The 23,990-nt window shown below is 33.1% G+C and overlaps 2 protein-coding genes across 3 annotated transcripts; one reads left to right on the plus strand and one right to left on the minus strand.

Annotated features, from left to right (window-relative positions):
* The first annotated feature begins 13,033 nt into the window (after positions 1 to 13,033).
* On the plus strand, positions 13,034 to 19,658 carry LOC136229984 (uncharacterized). Of its 2 annotated transcripts, XM_066018876.1 has the most exons (10): positions 13,034 to 13,333; positions 16,025 to 16,127; positions 16,255 to 16,361; positions 16,638 to 16,706; positions 16,793 to 16,908; positions 17,586 to 17,640; positions 17,729 to 17,849; positions 17,947 to 17,994; positions 18,088 to 18,182; positions 19,175 to 19,658. In XM_066018876.1, exons 3-10 carry the CDS (start codon positions 16,263 to 16,265, stop codon positions 19,274 to 19,276), a joined length of 705 nt encoding a protein of 234 aa, XP_065874948.1. In that variant the 5' UTR covers positions 13,034 to 13,333; positions 16,025 to 16,127; positions 16,255 to 16,262; the 3' UTR covers positions 19,277 to 19,658. The 2 variants fall into 2 exon arrangements, with proteins under 2 accessions (XP_065874948.1, XP_065874949.1); XM_066018877.1 differs by lacking the exon at positions 16,025 to 16,127.
* A 1,207-nt stretch (positions 19,659 to 20,865) lies between these two features.
* Positions 20,866 to 21,579, minus strand: LOC136228664 (wound-induced protein 1-like). Its single transcript, XM_066017109.1, has one exon. The coding sequence runs from the start codon at positions 21,577 to 21,579 to the stop codon at positions 21,106 to 21,108; it is 474 nt and encodes a 157-aa protein (XP_065873181.1). The 3' UTR covers positions 20,866 to 21,105.
* Between the last annotated feature and the right edge of the window lie 2,411 nt (positions 21,580 to 23,990).

Genomic DNA, 23,990 nt, shown 5'->3' on the forward strand with positions numbered 1-23,990 from the left:
GAAATGATATAAATGCATCTTTTTTATATCATCAAATTAATGGAACTATGTAGAAATAATTAGATTAGCTTGTTATGTAATTGAGTTTTGAGGTAAATTGCTAGTGAGAAATTGGATGTTTGTGTTGTTGGTGATGATATAAATTCACATTTTGAGTTTGTGAGTAATGAAATTGTAAATGAGAATTTAAATTCTTGTATAAATGAGGAGGAAGGAGTTCTAGTAGGTAAGACCATTTGGGAGGTTGATTCTATGTGTGGTAATATTGAGAAAGTTTGTGTTGAAAAGGGTGATCCTACGTGTTTGATGAAATGCCCTTAGACATAACTTCACTTGTATGTTTAAGGAATATGAGGGTATTGATCTTGAAGAAGGGGAGAATGACTTTGGGGTTAATATTTTCTATGAGGAGAAGGATGAAAACACTTTACCTCTAGAGGTTGAAGGGTATAGTGATGAGAGAGATGTTGGTGGGACAACTATGTTAGAATGTATCATATTACTTAGGCCGAGAAACTTGGAAAATATGGTAATAGGCTTGAGCCATTGGTAGAAGCAAATGGGAGTTGGTAATGTGGAATGCCATGTGACTAATGTGTTAATGTCGAATGAGGATAGTGATGAGCTTGGAGAGATAAATCATGGGAAAGAAATTTGTGGGAAGCGAGATTGAGTTGAAGAAGAGAAGAACAAGTTTGAAGATGAGAATGAGGAAGATGATGATGAGTTCTAGAATGCGATTATTAAAAAGAAGAACGATTCCGAGAAAGAGATAGATAGTGATGATGGATTTGATTATGATGAGATGAGTTTGGGAATGTTAAGTGGAACCAATATGGAGTTACTTATGAAGAAGAAAAAGAAGATGATGGTGACCCGTTTGAGAGTGGTACTTCCGTAGATGAGTGTGTTGTTCATTTGGCCACAAGGGTGCTCTAGTGAGGAAGAGCATGACCCAAGACATTACTTGTTTAAAACTTGATGCTTGATCCTTGGGATGAAATGTTAGGTGATAATCGACGGAGGAAGCCAAGAGAGTATTATTAGTCAAGCCACCTTGAGCAAGTTTGGTTTGGTCACCGTGTCACATCCGTGTCCTTAATTTTAGTTATTATACCATAATATTAGGCTATATTATATTTATTTATTGATTAGAGAGTTAATTGGGTATTATGGATATAGTTTGGAGGCTAATTCCATGCTTTAAGTGTAAAATTCAAAGTTTAGAGTAAGTTTTAAAAGAAGTTAAAATTTAGAGGGACCCAAAGAGATATTTTCTCATACTGGAACATAAATTCAGATTTCCTATACATAATTTCAGATACCAAAGGAGTTAAAAAAAATAACAATTTCAAATTATCATTTCTTCATCTCCTCCATCTTCCTCTCCATTAATCCAAACCCACTCAGCTTCAATCATACCTTGATATCTAGAGATTGAACCGTCGGATCGAGCTCATTTTTTACAGTAGGCTATAGACATCCTAATACATATTCTGATTGGTGTGATTTTGATTTGGAAATTTCTATCATGGGTTCGAGCTAGACAGATTAGAGAGGAAGATTTCAAGCTTAATGTGTTTATTTTCTCAATTATTGCTAATGTAAGTAAGGCCCTGTTCTTTATCACTTAATTTCAGTAACAATCAGTTCAGTTCAGTTCAATTCAGTTCAGTTCAGTTCAATTCAATTCAATTCAATTCAGTTCAGTTCAGTTCAGCATTCAGTTTCAGCATCTAGTTTCAGCATTCAGTTTCAGCATCCAGTTTCAACATTCAGTTTCAGTATTCAGTAATTTATCATTATTTATTATATTATAATTATTTATATATAATTTATTATAATAATTATTATTATTTATCTATAATTTATCATTATTTATTATTATTATTATTATTATTATTATTATTTATAGTTTATCATTATCTATAAATTAGATAAAAGTCAAGAAATGATAGTTTATTAAAGTATATATGGTTTAATAAAAAAAAATAAAACTAAAGTATGCATCCATATTTAAAAATTAGGAATTGCATCCATATTATGAATTATTTCTCAAATTTATCCAATTTATCAATATTAGGGATAAAATTCCACCATTTTAGATGTTAGAGGTAAAATTACTCCTGACCCAAAACGTTATTTTTGCACTTTAACCCTTAATTAAAATAAAAAGTTAAGAGTTTGTATTCATATGAAGATTTGTATTTAATTTCATAGGCTTTAAATTATATATAAATTTGTGTTTGTATGTAATTTGTATTTTTAATTTAAATTAGACTTATTTTTATTTAATTTCATAGGCTTTTATCGAGCCAAGATTTTATCAACCCGGGCTTTTATTTGATATGCAATTTAGTTTTATCTTTAATAATATATTTATTTATTATTGATATTATTAAATTTATTAGAACCATTATTATTATTATAAGTTCATTCATGTCCAATATTATCATGAAAATTATTTTAAAGTCTAATATTATCATTATTGTTAAGTTCGGTTAGGTTCGGTAGTATTCAGCTAAGTTCAGTAGCATTCAATTAAGTTCAGTATTCAGTAGTATTCAGTTAAATTCAGTTCAGTATTCAGTAGTATTCAGTTCAGTTCAGTTCAATTCAATTCAGTTCAGTTCAGTTTAATTCAGTTCAGTTCAGTTCAGTTCAGTTCAGTTCAGTTTTTTTCAGCGATAAAGAACAGAGCCTAACTATCAACTACCCTTTTGAGTTTTTATGTATATATATGTATATATCACTCTATATTTTTCCAGAAATTGATTTTTTGGGAATTTTTACCATGCATTTGATTAATTGGAGTTTTTATGATTTAGTTTTTAACATGAGCTTAAAGTTAAGTTCAAGTAATTATATATGTATTTGCATGCCAATTTCAACCTATAATATATATTTATATATACATGATTTGAATTTTGTTTTGATGAACTTAGTATATTTGATTAATATTTGTGTACGATTGAAGAGTAGAATTTATAGGAAAGTGTATTGAGAAACTTTATTGATAATTGGTTTATGAACGAAGGTATATGAATATATATTAAGTAATTTTCTATAAATTTATTTCTCAAAGTAAATTTTAGTTTTAAATAAATAATTTTAAAATAATAATTTTGATAAATTTATGATTTATTGAAATAAAATATATATATGATGATTTATGTCTTTAGTTTTAAGAAATTGAAGTTAGTATTAATACATTATTTATTCATGATTTTAGTTCAATGAATTATGATTTAATACTTTGGAAATGGATAGTATTGAGAAAATTTTATGATCTTGATTTATGAGTTTTATATATATATATATATATATATATATATATATATATATTTCTGATTTTAAATTATATTATGAAATTATAATATTTTTAGTATCCATCAAGAGTAATCCAGATAGGTGGCTTTAATTAAAGTTCGTATTTAGTGAGAAATACGACATGTGTACACAGTTAAAGATCTAATAGGGTACGAAAAAGAAGTGTTGAGTAAGACCATGCAGGGTTAGGCAAAATTATGAGATATCTCGATTTTATTATATTGTGAGGATTGATACATACGGGGATTATCTCTCGGATGGATACGGTCTATAAAGTATTTAATGATATATGATTTATGAGGTATTTATTGATATATGATTTATGAAGTATTTATTGATATACAGTTTATGAAGTATTTATTGAGATACAGTTTGTGAAGTATTTATTGATATACAGTTTGTGAAGTATTTATTGATATACGATTTATGATGTAATTATTGATATACGATTTATGAAGTATTTCTTGATATATGGTTTATGAAGTATTTACTCATATACGATTTATGAAGTATTTATTGATTTATGGTTATTTTGAACACAAGTTTTTATATTAAGTATTTTAATACAGTTTTACAATATGTGATATTTGAGAAATAATGTTTATAACAAGCTTACGATATTTTAAATTGCATACTTGATTAAAATTACTATTTTGAGAATTTTATTATGGTTTAATCTATAAAAATTTCAGTTTTAAGAAGGCCTAATACACAAATAACCCCCTGAAGTTGTCCAAATGTTGCAATTGCCCCCCTAAACTTTCAATTGTAACAACTTACCCCTCAAACTTGTCCAATTATAAAGTATAACCCCCCAAACTTGTCTAATTGTAAAACATAACCCCAAATTGGGATTTTTTTACCCTGTACTTGAAGCAACCGTAAAACCGTTTTTTCGAATTCGTATCACGCCATGAAATCTTCAATAGAGCTATTTCTCCACATAAACACATTTTCACCATCATAATATCCCAAAACTTTGAATCAAGAAATCACTAAAAAAACGAATAGGAATACCAAAAAGAAGAAGAAAAAGTTGAAGAATTGAGGATTTGGTTACTTAAATACTGATTTTTTTGGGTCCAAAGATCTGATTATCATATTCCACGAGATTTCTAGCTTTTGTATTTCACGTGTTTCTTCAATTGTAGTCCGTGTCAATAATTTGGGGTTCTGTTTTATAATTGGACAAGTTTGAGGGGTTATGTTTTACAATTGGACAAGTTTAAGGGGTAAGTTGTTACAATTGAAAGTTGGAGGGGCAGTTGCAAAATTTGGACAAGTTCAGGAGGTTATTTATGTATTAGGCCTTTTAAGAATGTTAATTTTATATGTCATGTTTTGGAAAATAATGATATATATATAATTAATTTGAGTATAATTAATTTATGTAGTTGATAATTGCTTATTGAGATTTCTGTCTCACGTTTTTAAATGTTTTAATGTTTTAGGCGAGAAAGAGCAAGGTAGGAGAAGTTAATGGTCTATAAACAAGCTTTGAAGTATCAAGTTGTTGGGTTCGTGTTTAGTTAGGATCGTTGTTTAATTATGGAACTTACTTTTTGTTAGGTAATACGTCGACATTTAAATGTAATAGAAATATGTAATTAGTTACAAATGCATTTTAGAAGGATATGCTCGGAAAGTATAATATTTATCAAATTTGGATAATTTGGAGACTTTTAAGTGCCGATTGTGATCTTTCTATTTCACGTCTAATGTCGGTTGGGGTTGTTTAGGGTCGGATGTGAGACACCGAGTCACACCCTAAACCTTATCGCATTGGTTGGATCAAAAAAATGAAGAAGCTTCAAGTTACTCACTGGTGTAAAGTTCCTTTTGATATTAGGGCTTATCAAGATGAAGTTATGTGCGATGTAGTAGAAATGAGTGCTTGCCACTTGGTCATAAGAAGGCCGTGGTAATTTGAGTATGATTCTTTACATATAGGAAGAAGAAACACCTATACTATATTCAAAGATGACACAAAATACATCCTTTACACCCTTGAAGAGTTCCTCTATTGAGAAAAAGAATGGCACCTTGATTGCTTGTCCAACTCGGGAAGCGATTTTGAATGGATGCTTAGGGAATCAACAAATTCTTTTGACATGGCGAACTAATCTAATGGAATTAGAGACAATACCCAAATATGTCAAGGATGTTACCTTAAAAGAAAAACCTCAAAAGCTTCCACCTTTGGGAAAGATACCACATAATATTCACTTGGTTCTTGGGGATCGTTTACCTAGTCTTTTTCATGATAGAATGAGCTCTAAATAAAAGAATGGAGTTGAGAAGGGGATGAGCGATTTTGGGAGTAGAGTTCATGGTGTGGTGAAAGTGGATGTCATCCAAGGGGGGCATAGAGAAGGTGAGACCAATCCAAGAGTTGTAGAATGTTGTCCAGGTTAGTGAAGAGAATGATAGAGAAGTCCCAAGATTGGCAACTTAAGATAACGAAGGAGATTCTAAGAGTGTTTATGAGATCGCTATGAATTGGGTTAAAAAGTGTCACTGTTCTATTTGATGTTGGCTATAAACAAAAGAAGGTTGTGGCTAATATACAGGTTAGTGAAGTGGAGGATAGGGAACTCTAGGAATGGTCAACTCGAAGAAATGAATGTCATGGGATTACTACAAAGCTGGTTGACAAGTGTCATCGAGACATTTCCATTTGATGTCAATAATGGATGAAAAGAGTTTGAGAATATCATCCGATTTAGTGAAATGGATGGTAAGAAGGTCTGGAGTTGGTTTGCTCAACATGACGTAGGATTTTGGAAGAGTGTTTAAGGGATTATTGAGGAGTGATTCGATAAGCTTCATCGAGATATTCCATTTTATGTCGATGAAGAGTGGAAGACGAATGTCAATGAGGATAATAACTAGGGCAAGTTACAATTTGAAATGGGGGATCAAGTTCTTGTATACTCAAGCATCAAGAGGTTTTCAAGCACACCGAGTATCAAGCTTCTAACTCAACAAACTGACCCATTCAATTATGCAAATAGTGAACCCGAAAGCTTGTGGGATGGTCTTCCTAACTTCATTGCAAATAACACTTTTGTACGATATGAAAGTTTTGAGTCTGTTTAATATGGACAAGCTTCTTCCATACTCAAAAATCAACTTGAGGTCAATTTCTTTTTAAGAGAGAGTGTTAATTGAGGACATCAAGTTGATACAAAAATGTTAAACTGGATAGTCAGGAGAAGTCTAGTCAAGTGGGTTCAACTCGAAGCAGCGATGGAGAATCAGAGATCATTGTGCTTTTATTAACTCGATAAATTAGTGCTAAAACGAGATAATTTGAGTGTTCAGGATATGATGGATGATGCGCCTCATGGCGTCGGTACCGCAAGGCTCACTAAGGGATAAGTGTACCCCGTCGTTATCAAGTAATAAAATATGGACAAGTCCATGTATCGAATCCATAAGATTTATTCCTGCAAGTATCGAGCTACTCGGTCTCAGGTGTTATCTAGGTTGTATGGGGTTTGAATTGGTTTTGTTTAAATTAATCTACTCCTAATTGAATTACTCTACTCCTAGCTAAGTTATTCTAATTCTAACTAGGTTATTCTACTCCTAATTAAGTTAAACTACTCCTAGGTGATCTTTCACTAATGCAATTACCTGAAGGAACATGGTATGAACGATAATAATGAAGATATGTTATTAGGTCAATTGATTAGAAACCTAATCTAAGTCACTTGTATTCAAGGCGATTAACCCTACTTACCCTCCTGAAGTCCCTAGTGCGTGATTCCCTTGTAAGGCCGAAACTAGGTCTAAGGCTCAGCAATTTGGGCTTAATCAACTAAGAGGTCGTCAATCTCCTAAGCTCTGACTAGGTCAGATTCAGCTCATAATATGTGCCAACTAGATTTTGGGGCTTTTGAATGAGTTAAACCAATTAAATAAAGCGTAAGACAAAGATTAAACAAATAAATCATTGAACAAAACAAGAGCTAAAATATTATTAAAGATGAAGAACATTGTCACGGGGATACAATTAGCCTAGGATTCATAACTGTATCAAGGGATAAAAACATAATTAGATGAAAGGAGATAAGAAAATCCCTTTCAGGGACCTGTCTACCCTGCAGCCGGCTTCCTAGGACTTAAGGACGAACCTTGAATAATCCTCGGTGAATGGAGCTTCGAAGGTGCTTCAATGGAGGTTGAAGGAGACGGAGGAGGTGGAGAGGATTCTTCAAGGGTGAAGGCTAAGGTAAATTACAATAAATGAAAGATATCTAATTTACAATTGAAAAATCCTATTTATAGACGCGGTTTGGGCCCTCTTTCTGACCTAATTCGTATCCTTTTGCAGATGGAAAGACGTAGGGTCATGGGGACCGAGAATCAGTCTGTTGACTGATTCTCATAGGGCAGCTCGCCGAGCTGGGCGAGCCAGCTCAGGGAGCTGGCCTTTGTAGGTCAGCTCGACTCGAGCTGGCCCCTTAAGGTACTGCTCGATGGGCTGGCAGTGCCAGCTCGCCGATTTGGCCCTAAAAAGGCCATTTCGACGAGCGGGAATGCCCATAACGCTTTGCGCGACTGCTGGATGTCCCGAAACGCAATTTTCGCTCGAACTCGTTCCTGTTTTAACCTGCACACGTACGTAAACTCCAAATAACATTAGTTCTGAGGCTAAATTGACCCGCCAATCGCTCATTTTGAGCAAACGCTTCGTTTAGTGCGACTTTTGGCGGATCAATTAGCTATAAAAGATAATGAAAATTTAGCGTACATGCTAATTTGGCCATATTTGCCAAAAATAATCAGAAAACGAGCCTAAACAACGAAAAGTAAATAGAATATATACAATTTCTAACTAACTCACACAAAAGCACATAAATACGAGAATTGCCCGCTTATTCATAAAATAACGCTAAAAACTGTCCTAAAACCGTACCCAAAGATAGGGTTTTTTGACCCTTATCAATGGACGATTCAGGACATCATTGGGAATCAAAACACATGCGGATGCCTTTTTTTCAAGGGCCCATGTCGCTGACCAAGGGTTTGGGTCACCGACCTAGCCCAAATATATTTTCTACGGCCATTGAGGTTGCCGACCTCGATTTGAAATTTCTCCAGGATGATCCTTGCTATTTGATATCATGTTTAGCATAAGGCAATGCATTATCATCCTCATCTAGTGCTCGAACATTTCTTGATCTCTAAGTGAACTGATAAGTTCAAATGAGCAATGACTCTGATTGCATCATTTGGATGTGGACACAAATGTTTTAGCTTCACTAATCAAGTGGGATGTGATATATTCTCTCCCATAAAAGAGTAGCAATCCCTACATTTCACTCATGTTTTCTAAGCATGATTTAGAGCATACTAAACCCATACTTGGCATCCAGTTACAAGACCATTAGGCAAATAATCTAAGCATACTATATCTCATCTAGGCCTCATAGTGACTTTAAGCTTAAGATTTAACTATGAGTATTACATGAGAAGCACCTATGACATTGTAACCGTGTGGTGTTCTTATAGCAGATCGATCCAATGCTTACTGTTTCATAAGCCCCATATGCCTTTAATTTAATGTCCATAACCGGTAAAACACCGTCAACAATCAAGACACATACTAATCTTTAATTCACCATCATTCCCACTACAAGAACAAACTAGGGATGTTTTAATTATTGCCTCACTATTTCACTCGTCCGGATCCTCAACCCATAAAAAATGAGTAGATCACTAATTTCGGATACTCCATTTAGCTAATTCGAACAAGTGAACTAACATAGTAAATTATTATCTTACAATTAAAGGCATTGTCAAGATATGACATCTCGAGACTAGGTCATGCACTAAGATGGTGAAATCTCAACCATTCACACTAGTTGCGATTTCACCAATTTTGGATAAGTAAAGGGAAAAACGTTACCAAATAATAGGTTAAGAGGACAAAAATAAGCATTTTGGATAAATTATTGGGAAAATGTTATTAAATTAGAAATCAAAAGTCAAAAGTAATATTTTAGATAAGTTAGGGCAAAATAGTGCTTTAAACCTTCACAATCTCTCGGTGTATTAAACTCATATTTTATTTGGAACCAAATTTGCAACATCCCTCGGAATATACAAAATTACTATGTTTTTTTAGGCTTAATACCCTCGTAACCCCCTCAACTTGTCTTTTTTTTCACTTTGCCCCTTCAGCTTAGGAGACAATATATTATCTCAGTTAACTCAAAAATGTAACACTTCGTGCCCCTTATGTGCCTATATGGCATTGAGTATACATGTCAAGACACCTTTTGAATCCATTCCAATACACCTCTTACATCCTAATGTTAACTATTCTTTTATTGCTTTGAAACAGACATATAAACCTAAAAAACACAAAATGTTATATTTGGTGAATTGAAGGGGCTAATAGGATACACAAGGTGAGTTAGAGACTAATCAATTTCATGTAGGTATATAAAAAGGCATGAAGTGTTACATTTATCGAGTTGGGAGGCTAATAGGTTGTACACTAAATTGAGGGTGGCAAAGTGAAAAAATGAACAAGTTGAGAGGGCTACGAATGTACTAAGCCTTTTTTATGTACTTTTTTCTATGTGCGTAGTCAATTTGCTAATTAATTAAGAATTAGTTGGGTAAATTTCATAAATGGTGTACAATATTTGCTCCATTTCACACTTTGGTGTACAACCTTCATTTTGTCACACTAAAGTGTATGACCTTATGAGTGACCTCCCACTATGGTGTACAACAGGTAAAAATGACCGGTCAATGCTTGGTCAACGCACCACCTAAACAATTTGCATTCTACTCATTAATAAAGATGAACCCACTATATATACATTTACTAAAATACCCCTCTATGAGTTTCCTTAGCTTTCTCCATCATTTATTTTCTGGAAATACTTCATCTTTCTAACTCATCTCTCTCTAACTAGTCCCATATAACATAAACCAATAATTAACATTTGTACACAAACTTTGTAAAACTTAAAATTCAAGAGAGCATAAATTTGCCGAATTAAGAAAAGCAAATGAATAAGTATATTTAAACTCATGTTTTTATTCCAGCGTTGTAGAGAAGATTAGAGATATTTAAGGTAGATGAAATGAGTTGGGCATAAGTGCTATGCTCACCCATTTTTCATTAATTGAAAACAAAAGCGTACGACCTTTTTAGATTTTATTCTCCTTTCTTCTTCAAATTCTAGCTACTTACAAATTTTTTTTAAAAAAAAAGAGCAGCAGCAGCAGCTCATATGTATCCAGCAACCGAATCACGACCGTCAATGTGGAAGGGAATGCACAATTTCTGATCCGCATTCCCTTGCTTATAAGCAGCTTTGACCACCTCCATAAATGTATCAGAATGCGTGCTAGATGAAATCAGAGGGAATGAACCATCCATGAACATCAATTTTAAAGTAAATTAGACGTTGTTCATAATTCAATTAGGAAATAAAAGCCAACAGTGATAAGCGAGATATTTCTTCAAACAGAAAGCGGATAAGAAGGAAAGAGGGACTTACAAGAGTAAGAGCGAAGAAAAAAGAAGGATAGAGGGCAGATGAGGACAACGAAGAAGACATGAGATATAGGTGGCGGAACACAGGAATTATTGATTAGAGGTAAAATGTGGGTGAGGTATATATAATAAATGAGGATGTTTTCTCAATGATTTTCTTTCTTGTTTACGGTATAGAATTGATAAGAGTTTGATTGAAGAAAGAGAAAGAGGTTAGAGAGAGAAATTAGAAAAAGGAAATTTGAGAAGGAAGAAAGAAATAGAGGGAAGAAGATGAAGAGATGAAGAGATAGGGGTATAAAAGTAATTTTATATTAAGTGGTTGATTTTTTTTGACTTTTTGACCGGTCAAAGCTGAGGTGGCGCGTTGATCGATCATTTTTACCTGCTATACACTATAGTGAGAGGTCACATATAAAGTGGTACATATTAGTGAGACAAACTGAAGGTTGTACACCAAAGTGTGAAAATTGGGCAAATGTTGTACACCATTAATGCAATTTACCAAGAATTTGTTTGATTCAACTATTAACTGTTTGCAGTTGTGATTAGCTATTTACTGTTGATAGCTATTTGCTGTTGCGATTAGCTATTGCTGGTAACTATTTGTTATTAATTAATTAATTATTAGCGTTTGATAAAATTATGAATGACTGTTATTGTTAGTATATAAAATGTTTAACATGAACATCTTTTAAATTAATCAATAAAAATATAATATATAAACTAATACAAATAACCTAAATAATAATTTTTTGAACAGAAGCAACAATATTATAGAGATAGAAATAACGTTAAAACGTGTTTTGTAAAAATAACAAGGATAATTTTGCTAAAATTGAATAAATACAAAAAAAAAAAAGTTTCATGAAAATTAAAAAACACTACTATTTCTGTTAAAAAAATTAAAAATTACTATTTTATAAATCTAACTAAACATGCTATGAAGTGAAACGCTAAAAACTCTGTCCGAATAGATGAAACAAATACCTTTTAAATGAAAATACAATTACTTTTCTTTAAAAAAGTTCCCATAATTATTTTAGAGAAAATTACATTAAAAAATTAGATTTTAATTTTTATTTACAATTATGAAAATTGTGTTTATGCATTTTATCGTTATATGATTTTAAATCTTAAAATATTAGAATATCAAAACTTTATTTTTTTTTTTATCAAATTTTCTGTTAATCATTTGGAGGAAAAAACAGTTTTAAAAAAACCACCATATTTGATATTTAAATAAATTTATTTAAGAGTTTGAGACACTTGTAAATAATTTGTTAATCCTGACTATTGTACAATTTATCTATTATTTTATTGGACAAAAATATATTAGCATAAACCTATTTGAGTCCTCAAAATAAAACTTGAAAGTCAATTAGAATGTTAAACTATCGAAATCATCAATCAGGTCTCTAAACTAAGCAAAAAGCATCAATTGAGTCCATATCCTAACCAAAAATCATCAATTGAGTCATCATCGAAAATCATTCCGTTGAACAGTTTCAAAATCTCTTCCCTAAATCCAGTTTGAGCCAACATAGAGATCATTACAGTTTATATCAAATAGTCACAGTTTCTGATTTTATGATAACATAAGGACTCAATTGATGATTTTTGCATAGGTCAGAGATTTAATTGATGATTTTGATAGTTTAAGGTTTTAATTGACTTTGAAATTTTAGTTTAGGGATTAAAATAAGGGTAAATAATTTATTAGTCCCCTAGTTTTTACCTAACACATTGTTTAGTCCCCCTATTTTGAAAAACTCATTTTAAGGTCCCTATCTTTTACCAATATTAACCCTGTGGTCCTTTTATCTATTTTTTTAGATTTTTAACCGAACATATCTTAGCTTTTAGGACAACCACACTACAAAATAAGTTGACCATGTTACTCTGTTATTTTATATATGTCTATTTATGTTAAAATATAACGGTTACAAGTCTAAAAAAACTAGACAAAAGGATCAAAGAGTTAATATTGGCAAAAACTAGAGACTTTATAATGTATTTTTCAAAATAGGAGGACTAAACAGTGTGTTAGGTAAAAACTAAGGGATTAATAAATTATTTACCCTTAAAATAAATGTTATGCTAAATATATTGGATTGTTAGATTTAGGAGTTGGGCCCAATTTCAATCCACCACAAATTAAAGGCGAAAACTCCACTAAAAAGGAGGCAAGATTATAGGAAATTGGCTGGTCACGGCTTTCCTCAGGCAGCCAGACGCAGAAAACTCCACCATTGCCAAAAAAATCTCAGTGAAACAATGTCCATATTCCCCAATTTCTCCTCCTTTTCTTCCTCCTCTTCCTTCCATCTCTTTCTTCAGTTTTTCGTTTGTTTTAATTTCTGTTTTCTTTTTCTCTTCATCCAATCCCTATTCTGGTCTAACCATCTCTTCTTCCCATTTAAATTCATCAACAATCACCATCATCACCGTATGCCATAACTCTCCAATGGCATAGAGGTACGATCTCTACGCTTTCTTCTCTGTTTTCTGTAATTCTTTTGTAGATTCTCTTTTTGGGTATTGTTTATGATGTTGAAGAGGCAAATTCCACCATGAATTTCAACCTCTGTACTGTTTAAGAAGTTTTTTTTAGGTATATATATATTTTTTTTTTTTGTAGATTATTTGTTTCTGTAATTAGAGGGAGAGCCTTGATGCAATGGTAGAGGTGACTAGTTCGAGTTTTAGGAGCCTCCTTTTACCCAAAAAAAAAAAAAAAAAAAGGCAAGGAAGGTTTGCCCCAATGAATCCTTGTGGTGGGACCCTCCTGGACCTCGCTTAGAGGGGATGCCTAATAAACCGGGCCGCCCTTTATTTGTTTCTGTAATTATCTCACATTGCTTAACGATTCTTTGTGAGACAATCTTGAGGGAGAGGTACTTTCTGGTATACCTTTGTTTACATGACATTAGAGCCTCTAGGCATGATTCAATGTTAGGTCTTCCACTAATATTAGTTTCATGCCCCAAATAATTTAGGCGCATTTGGGGACGTGTTAATTGAGGGCGAGCCTTGGCACAATGGTAAACTTTGTTATCGTGTGATCGAGAGGTCACGGTTTCGAGTCTTAGGAGTGGACTCTTGCCAAAATTGGCAGGAGAAGGCTTGCCCCCTAATACATCCTTGTGGTGGGACCTCTTCCCAGACCCTCCCTTAGCGTCACCTCGCTTAGCGGGGATGCGTAGTGTACCGGACCGCCCTTTTTTTTTAGGGACATGTTAAATATCCCACAGCTATATGGCTTCTTGTGGGACAATCTTCTCCCTTTGAGATACCTTTTGGGAAGAATTAGACCTTTGTTTATATGGTATTAGAGCCACGAGCCATGGTTCAATGTTAGATCCCCCGCTAGTATTAGCTTCATGCCCTAAATGATTTGGGCATTAAGGGTCGTATTAAATATACCATATTCCTTAATTAGGAAGCTATATGACTCATGGTGAGATAATTCTCTCCCTTTGATGTACCTTTTTGATGTACCTTTTGGAAGAATTAGGCCTTTTTATATGGTATTAGAGGCACATTTCAATGTTAGGTCCCCCGCTGATATTAGCTTCATGCCCCAAACGATTTGAGTGTAAAGGGTTGTGTTAAACATCCCACATTGCTTAAATAGGAAGTTATATGACTCCTTGTGAGATAATTCTCTCCTTTTGATGTACTTTTTGGGAAGAATTAGACCTTTGTTTACATGGTATTAGAGCCACGAGCTATGAGCCACAGTTTAATGTTAGGTCCCCCACTAATATTAGCTTCACACCCAAGCGTTAGGCGACATGTTAAATATCCCACATTGCTTAATTAGGAAGCTATATGGCTTTTTGTGAGACAATTTTCTCCCTTTGAGATACCTTTTGGGAAGAATTAGACCTTTGTTTACATGGTATTAGAGCCACAATTCAATGTTAGGTTCCCGACTAATATTAGCTTCACGCCCCAAATGATTTAGGCGTTAGAGGACGTGTTAAATATCTCACGTTACTCAATTACGAAGCTATACGACTCCTTATATATGTGAGACAAATTCCATCAAAATTTTCAATCCTTCTACTGGAGGTTTATGTGGTTAATTGATGGTGCTTGAATATCCTAATTAGAGCTGTCAATTGTGTACACGACCCGCACCCAGCACGAATTTAGTACATGAATTGAGTGCTAGGTGGGATTTGCTTAGTTAGGGAGCTATATGGCTACAATTTTGGGATGGGTTAGGACTAGGGGTGAGCAAAATAACCGCTAACTGATTACTGAACCAGCAACCGAACCGAAGTTTTAGTTTGGTTCAGTTATTTAATATTCTGGTTCGGTTCTGTTTTAATTTTGGCTTAGTTTGATAATCGGTTATCAGTTCGGTTACTGAAAAAATATATCGGTATAAGATAACCGAACTGAATTTATTATATAAATATAAAAAATATAATTTTACTTTTACATATATAAATAACTTATAAATATAAAATCTAACCCTTAAAAAATATACTTTTATCTTTATATATATATAAATTTTGGTTCATTAGTTTTTAATTTCTCCAATTGTAACTTTTATACAAGAGCATTATTTGAAAACCAATTAAACAAAAATTAAATATTATGAGTTTTCAGTTATTCGGTCGGTAACCGAACCGAACCAAAAATTTTCGGTTAAATAAAATTCGGTTACTAATCTATTTCGGTTCGGTTATGAAAATAGCACAAACTTCGGTTCGGTTATAACCGAACCGAACCCATGCTCACCCCTAGTTAGGACTTTGGTTACATTGTATTAGAGGCTTAGAGCCTTGTATGCAACGTTGGGCCACTCATTGATGTTGTTTCATGCTCCAAATGGTTTAAATCGAAACAACAAATCATATGGTGGACATTTTACATTTTTTTACTAGTTTGACAGTTTATGAACTAAATTGATATTTAAGTTCATTTTACACCGTTGCAATTTGATTTTGAGGTCTGTGTTTTGTCAATATATAAGTTTAATTGAAAAAAAAAATTAAAAATGCTCTTGATTGTCATCGATTACTTAACAGTGTAATATGCCCTTTAAAACCACGAGCATTTTTTATGTACTTTGCCCTTTAAAAAATGCACCAATATTCAGTTAAACGAGGGAACAATTTGATACTAAGATGTCGTTTTGAAAATCAAATGTAGGTTGATGAGGATGAAATTTATTGGAGATCAGAGAAGGGCAGTGAACAGTTGGAATGGTCTTACCGTTCCAATAGCTTAATTATACAGCGTACTTGATGCTCTAGTGAGTGAACATACTCGATGCTTTTTCTCAAAAACGTTAGGGGAAAATTTGAAACTTATCTCATTAAATTATGAACGATTAAGGTTGAATACGTTTCATTAAAGGCAATTTTTTCTGGTGCCTGTAGCTACGGCTATGGTTGGACCTCGATCATGGCTAGGATCACTCTTCAATCGGTCAAGCTCAGGCAGTAAACGCGAGAAGCTTCTTGACTTCCGTTTATCTCCTCTACAGGTGAATAGAAGTATTATGTAAGCATTGTTCTTCCTTGCAATTACTCATATGCCATATACTCGGACAAAAATGTTGCGATTTCTCCATTGTCCGTGTTAAGAGTTCAATGAGAGTAAATTCCGTGCCTACATTTTGCAAATGTAGCCGGAATTAAGCTTGGCATTGAGTTGAATCTTTTGCACTATTTTCAGCGAATCTCCGGTAGCAGATTGCATCCTAATATGTTCAATTTTGATTTGGTTGCTAATGTTGTAATCTGCTTTTTATTCTTACTAGGAACATAGACTTAAGAGGCTTCAAGATCGACTAAAGATACCGTTTGACGAGACTCGTCCTGATCATCAAGTATGCTTGAAATCGACATCCTTCTGCAACTTATTGCATTTTGGTGTGAACTAACTTCTCTAATTTCTCATCTCTGTAATTTTCAGGAAGCACTTAGATCACTGTGGAATTCAGCTTTTCCGGGTGTTCCTCTGGAAGGCCTGATCTCCGAGCAGTGGAAAGAGATGGGGTGGCAAGGCGTTAATCCTTCAACTGACTTTAGGTGAAGTTCTATCTGGGTGTTGCTATTTACTGCCCCTAAATTACTTATCACCGCCCCTATTTGGACAATTTTGCCCTTTCCATAAAAAAATTTCAAAACTGAATTTTTTTTTTTTGAGAGACTCCGCATGTTTTATGCCTAGGCGGATGAATCTCCCCCCTGGCCTATGGTCAGGTGGTGGGATGAATCTCCCGCCTTCCCATGCAGGAGGGAGATTCATCCGCCTAGACATAAAAAGATTTATGAAAAATCGTCAAATTTTTTACGAAAATGCAAAATTGTCCAATTTTTTGTGACGAAAAATGCACAATCGTCTTTTTTGTGACGAAAAATGCACAATCGTTACAAAAAATATGTATTATTTTCATGATTTCTTTGATAAAAAACGTAAATTTTAATGTTTCCGACTCGTAATCATCCATTTCCGGGGTTTTCGGGTTGTCATGCATCAATTATTTTCATAATTTTAATTATTGTTGTTCGGGTTTGTGATTTTGGAGAGAGAATTTTCAGTTTTTGATCAAAATTATGAGAAGGGCAAAAAAGTCCAAATGGAGGCGGTGATAAGTAAAATAGGGGCGGTATATTTAGCAATCCACTTCTATTATTGTCTTTCCCTTTTTCCCCTCTTTATTTGTAATGACATTTCGTGATAACAAACGGACTTTTGTATGCAGGGGCTGCGGTTTTGTTTCTCTTGAAAACTTGCTTTTTTTTGCTAGTACATATCCGGTATGCTTTCAAAATTTCCCGTTTGTGTTATTCGCAGAGGAATTGTGAGTTATGCTTATTACTGATTGTATGAAAATACAACATGAAGGTATCTTTTCGTAGGTTATTGTTCAAGGAGGGTGGGCAGAGAGCAGCGTGGGAATATCCGTTTGCTGTTGCTGGCATTAATGTCTCGTTTATGTTGATTCAAATGTTGGAATTACGGTCAGGTTTGTACAATGTAGTATCTTTGCGTTTAGGGATTTTCGTTCTTCGACTAACATCTTTTCGAGCTGCTCTGAATCGTTGTTATTTTCTCCGTTGCAGAAAAGCCAAAAACTCCTGCAGCTTTAAATTTTATCAAGTTACTAGGAGGTAATTACACGAGCGCTCTAAACTTGTTCTTCTCGATTTTGAATTTCGGTAATTGAAGCAATTGTTTACTCGTAATTCGTTTGCAATTTGCAGAAGATGAAACCGCCTTCGATGTTCTATTTTGTACAGCTTTTGAATTGATGGATGCTCAATGGCTCGCTATGCAAGCATCTTATATGGAGTTTAACGTATACTATCTCTCTCTCTTTATATTTTCGTAAATTTCGTCGTGTTCGTGCATGATTCTCCTTTTTCCAGGAGAATCGTTTGGTTCGTAGAATAGCTATTCTATGAACTTAAAAATTGCTATTATGTTTCTTTTGAGTTGAACTCCGAGGAAGATAGCCGAGAGAGCTTATGAATCGGTAGCTTCATTTCGTGTTACTAGCAATGTGAACTGGTATTAGGATTTTTCTTATATTTGAAAGACTCGTACGGACTAATTGGAAATAGAGAATTCATATAGCGTTAGGATTAGACCTGCGTTGTTGTTATTGTTGTCGAACGACTATATTAGCAATGCAATGTGACACCAAGTCGTGATTTTTCGTAGAAAAACTTTACTAGCGAACCAAAGTTGTCCCAAGTCATGAGATTTTTACTATTTTCAAAAGCTTCGTGTCAACCAACTACTCGGAAATGAGTAGAGGTGGTAATTTCGTGGTTCGTGTCAAAATCGTGTTATCTCATATATATATTTCATATGGTTTTATATGTTATAAATGCTAGAAAAATGATTTTCGTGTCAATAGTGTCGTGTCAGTCGGGTTGTCTCTGTAAATCGTGTTTTCATGTCAGAAATTGCCACCCCTAGGATTCATATAGAAAACTCCAACTAGTCGGGATTAAGGCGAGATCTACCGATAAAATGTGATACCAAGTTGAAATTTCCGTCTGACATTTATGACGGAAGTAATTCTATCACAACATTTTTTGTCGCAGTTTGACAATTTGCTAGTACTGTTTGTGATCGGAAATAACGAATTCATAAGCAAACTCCACATAGTTAGGAGTCAGCGATTTAAGGCTCCGATTAGAAGAACATTTCTAGCAAATGCTACCAAGTCGAGATTTTTCTGATGTTTGAAAGATTCATGTCGATTACTTGGAAACGAAGCATTTTGTTATTGTTGTCGATCCTCCGACAACCACTTAAACTCGTGTTTCTTTATTCTTGCAGGAAGTTCTGAAGGAAACGAGAACACAACTGGAGAGAGAGTTGGTTCTAGAAGACGTTCACCGGATTAATGATTTGCCGGCATACAATCTATTGTACAAGTGATGACATATTTATGATCATTAATCTTGAAGAGTTAGTGTCCGTTTGTTTCCATTTTTCGGAACTGCTTTTTGCCTTTCAATACTGAACAGGAGACAGAAAGTGTTTCGTAAAATTCCAAAACAGCTGTGTGCTACCTATCAGCAACAGCAAACGGGAACAACGGAAACAAACGCACCCTTAGTATAATGTTCTTCTCTCAATAGTTTTTCTTCAGACAACTACTGATCATCTGTACAAATTTAACCCCCTTTTAATTAGTGATTTTGATGGCTTATGTATCTTTGCCACAAAAAAGTGTAATTTGACACTTACTAGAGTTTAATTATGTAGCTAATTGTGATTTTTTAATCACACTTTATAGCTAAATTATAGAAGAGAAAAAGTCCGATTACTTTTTTACATTTTCCGCATTCAGCTTATTTTTTTACAACCGGGTGATTAATTGATTACATTTTACGTAAGTTCAGGAGGTTAACTGAAAATTTTATGCAAGTTTAGGAAGTTATCAGGATATTTTAAAAGTTCAGGGGACCAATCAAGTTTTTTCTGACAAATTTAGGGGGCAAATGATATATTAAACTTATATAAAATAATGATTTGTGAGACTATAATGATAACTTTTAGAGTTGTTTAACATTGAGATATTCTTTTTTTAAGTTATAAAAAATTATGTGAATAAAAAAGAAAAGAAAATAATATATTTTAAAATGATACGTTAAGTTTTAATAACTTTTAAAATTGCTTGCATTGGAGATTCGGTAATATAGTTCGTCATCGACTTCTTATTTCTCAGTTTTCCAACCACAACAGAAACTTTCTATTAATAAAATCATATAATAAAAAAATTACAAAACAAATTTCATAATTTTCAATTTTAACCCTAAAGATTAAATTTTTTAACATAACCAACCACCGCCTTAAAATATTTGGTTATTACAGGTGAGGCAGATATGAAGATTTTAAAATGAAAGGAGGCTAAACTCATCAATATGGGATAAATTACACCCATGGCCACTGAACTTTAAAAAATGGTATAACCACTGAATTTTAAAACTTAACATAAAAACTATTAAACTTTATAATTTTTAATACCCAAGGCCACTCAACTTTGACTAACTCATCAAAATGACTGTTAACGGTCTTAAAATGAAAATATTCAAGAATTAAAGCATTTCAGAATTATATTTATCATGAAACCATATTTTTTATTTTCCAAAATCACCATTTTTTGAGTTTTCTCTCTCTCTAATTTTTTTTCTCTCTCCTAACCAAACAATATAAGTAAATTTGCAATTTCAGAATGACTTTTATGTTATGTTTTGTAGAGGTGGCAATTTCTGACACGAAAACACGAAAACAGAGCCAACCCGACTGACACGACACGATTGACACGAAAGTCATTTTTCTAACATTTATAACATATAAAACCATATGGAACATAAATATGAGATAACACGATTTTGACACGAAACACGACAATTGCCAGGTCTAATGTTTTGCAATTCAATTATTATATCGTTAAAGAAAAGCAAAGTTCAATAGCCATGAGTGTAATTTACTGCATCAATATGCTTTTCAAACTTTGGTTTTTTCTTTTTCATTAGGAAGTGATAATAATACTGCATAGATCGATACGTCTGTGAAGAAAGGCAGCTAGTCTAAGGGGTGTTTGGTTGCCTATTTTTCTCCTCTCGTTTTTGTTAGACACTTCATGTTTACCTTTTAAAGCTGAAAAGTACTTTTTACAAACATAGATAATCCTACTTTTTGGAAAAGAAAGTTTTTCCAAAAATGTATCAGCAAGCAAACAGTAGGTAAACCAAACGAACCTAAATAGCAAGAACAAGGGCAGGAAGAGAACGGGTGAAGAGATCTCTAGGGTGGCTCTGCCACACGGTATGAGCATGATGATGTGGATGTGGGTTAATATCCCGAACAGTTAACCATGTATTGAAATACTCTCTAAACTGTATAATAACTCCTCCTCCTCCTCCTCCTCCATCGTTTTTTATAGTCCAAACATGAACCCAATACACCTTTTCACCTTCCCATCCTTCCGCTATTACACAATCTCCAACTCCCTCTACGCTTTTCGGCTCAAACCTAAAAGCGTTAAGCCTCGCCTCTCCCGTCAGAATTCTCATCATGTGTTGGCACTTGGGCGGCCCGTGGAACCACCACTCCAACTCACTTGCCACCAATTTCCCTACCGTTTCCATTTTCCCTTCCCCTAATCCCTTGTACAGCGCATCTACTACTCCCTTGTTCTTCATTTGCCTCTGTTCCATCTCACTTGCTGACATGATAAGTTAAATCTCGAGTTCGAGTCTCAACGTACGTAAAAGAAATTTTAATTAATAGAGAATTTAGCTAAAAAAATGTATCACGAGCCTCTCGAACCGAAAAATCTGTTAAACAATTAAAAAAACACCTTCCAAATTTTATGGGTTTCAATATTCTTTTTTGTGCATACTAGCAACTCTATTTATAACCAGATTTCCACTGGTCTACATTTATTAATTAAATAATGTTCCTTTTTTAGGAAATTACCTGCACTTTATTTGTCGTCTTGCGTGGTGACCCCTAATAGTTAGGAATAAAGTGCCAAAGCATTGCGTAATATTTACAACTAAGATCAATTTTAACCTTAATATCTAAAATTGTACAGTTTTACCTTTAAAATTGGTAGCGAAGAGTAATTTTACCCATAAATTGGGCCAATTTAAAAAATAATTAATTAAATTGTTTTCTTTGTAATGAATCATCATCTACACTTCATATGTGCATCATTTTATTAGTAACACATGTCACAAACATATTATTAGATGTGAAAAAAAAAAATATACTGTATTTTGTGCAAGTTGCAAAAAAAAAAAAAATTTCAAATATTTCACCAAATTTAAAAATATCAATCTCCAATTTTAGAAAAAACAGATACACAATTGATGCAGAATAAATAACACAATATTTGTGTTTTATAATGATGTTTGAAATTGATGAAATTTATCAATTTTAAGAGTAAAATTGCTTCTAACTACAAGCATTAAGGGTATTTTTACACTTTAGTCAAAATATTTAAAAGAATATTTTTTTTTATTATTTCTATGATATTTTGTGCTAGCTGGGAATTGACATTGACCCTTTGTAATTTTCGACTGTTTCTTATATATATAAAATGTTAACAAATGATACAGAAAAGGAAATTAACTTGTACATTAATTACAATTTTTTAGAGCTTAATTTATTGACAGGAAACAGAATATGATACTGAGATCACAAGGACTCGTTTGGCTTCATCTAAATAAAATTTGATTTACCCATTGAAGCTTCAAAGTATCCGATAGCCCCTCAACTTACATAAAATATTTAGTTAGTCCCTAGAACATGCGTAAAATATAACAAATGAATCATTCGGTTGCAAAAAAAATTAAGTTAAATATGAAAGATGTATTGCATGCGTCTTAAAAAAAAGTAAAACGCCCAAGGTCGGACAAGTTTTATAATTGAGCAAGGAAGAACTTCATTTTTAATCTATTCTATAAATTATGTAATAACATAAGGCGCGTGCAATACATCTTTCGCATTTAACTTTTTTTTTTTTTTTTTTTTTGCAATCGAGTGATTAATTGATTATATTTTACGCAAGTTCAGAGAGCTAGTTGAATATTTTATACAAGTTAAGAGATATATGGATATTTTGAAAGTTCAGTGGCCAATTAAGCTTTTTAGACAAGTTCAGGGATCAAATGATGTATTAAGCCAAAATAAGACAATAAGAATTTCTAAATATGCCTACTAGTCAGTTTGCAGAATATGCTGATAAAGGTACAAATAGATATACCTTATATTACATATTTACATATTTATAAAAGGGTTAAATTTATTGTTGGTCACTGAATTTATATAATTGTCTCAAAATGGTCATTCAACTTCAATTTATCTCATAAAACAGGAGACTTAATATATTATTTGCCCTTTGAACTTATCTATAAAGCTTGATTGACCCCTTGAACTTTCAATATATCCCGATAGCCCCTCAACTTGCTTAAAATGTTCACTTAGTCCCCAAAACTTGCATAAAATATAATCAATTGATCGCTCATTTGCAAAAAAAAAAAAAAAAAAAGTAAGTTAAATATGGAAGATGTATTGCACGTGTCTTGAAAAAAGTAAACCGACCCAGGTCGGGGTATATGGGTTTATCATTAGAAAAGATAAGTTTTATAGTTGAGCAATGAAGAACGTCATTTTTAATCTATTATGTGAATTATGAAGTAACATTCTAAAGGGCATGCAATATATCTTTCGCATTTAACTTACCATTTTATAATCGAGTGATTAATTGATTATATTTTACATAAGTTCAGAGAGCTAAGTGAAAATTTTATACAAGTTAAGAGGATTATAAAGCCACTTTAAAAGTTCAAAAGGCTAATTAAGTTTTTTTGGATAAGTTCAAGGGTCAAATAATATATTAATCTAAAATAGGAGAACAAGAATTTCTAGCTATGCCTACTAGTCAGTTTGCAGAATATGCTGATAAAAGGTATAAATATATATACCTTACATTATATATTTATAAAAAGGTTAAATGTATCGTTGGTTACATATTTGTCTCAAAATGATCATACGATTTCAATTTATCTTAATAAAATTATCATGGTTTTTAAAACCAAATCGAATCAATTGGTTCAACCAAAAACCAACCAAACTT

The sequence above is a fragment of the Euphorbia lathyris genome, chromosome 5 (assembly GCF_963576675.1).
Source record: "Euphorbia lathyris chromosome 5, ddEupLath1.1, whole genome shotgun sequence".
In the NCBI taxonomy this organism is placed as follows: domain Eukaryota; kingdom Viridiplantae; phylum Streptophyta; class Magnoliopsida; order Malpighiales; family Euphorbiaceae; genus Euphorbia; species Euphorbia lathyris.

Bases quoted from the DNA above. Each gene is read 5' to 3' on its own strand.
- LOC136229984 (XM_066018876.1), top strand. From the start codon at position 16,263: ATGGTTGGACCTCGATCATGGCTAGGATCACTCTTCAATCGGTCAAGC. The intron at 16,362-16,637 runs GTGAATAGAAGT...TATTCTTACTAG, and splicing joins TCCGTTTATCTCCTCTACAG to GAACATAGACTTAAGAGGCT. The intron at 16,909-17,585 runs GTGAAGTTCTAT...TTTTGTATGCAG, and splicing joins AATCCTTCAACTGACTTTAG to GGGCTGCGGTTTTGTTTCTC.
- LOC136228664 (XM_066017109.1), bottom strand. From the start codon at position 21,579: ATGTCAGCAAGTGAGATGGAACAGAGGCAAATGAAGAACAAGGGAGTA.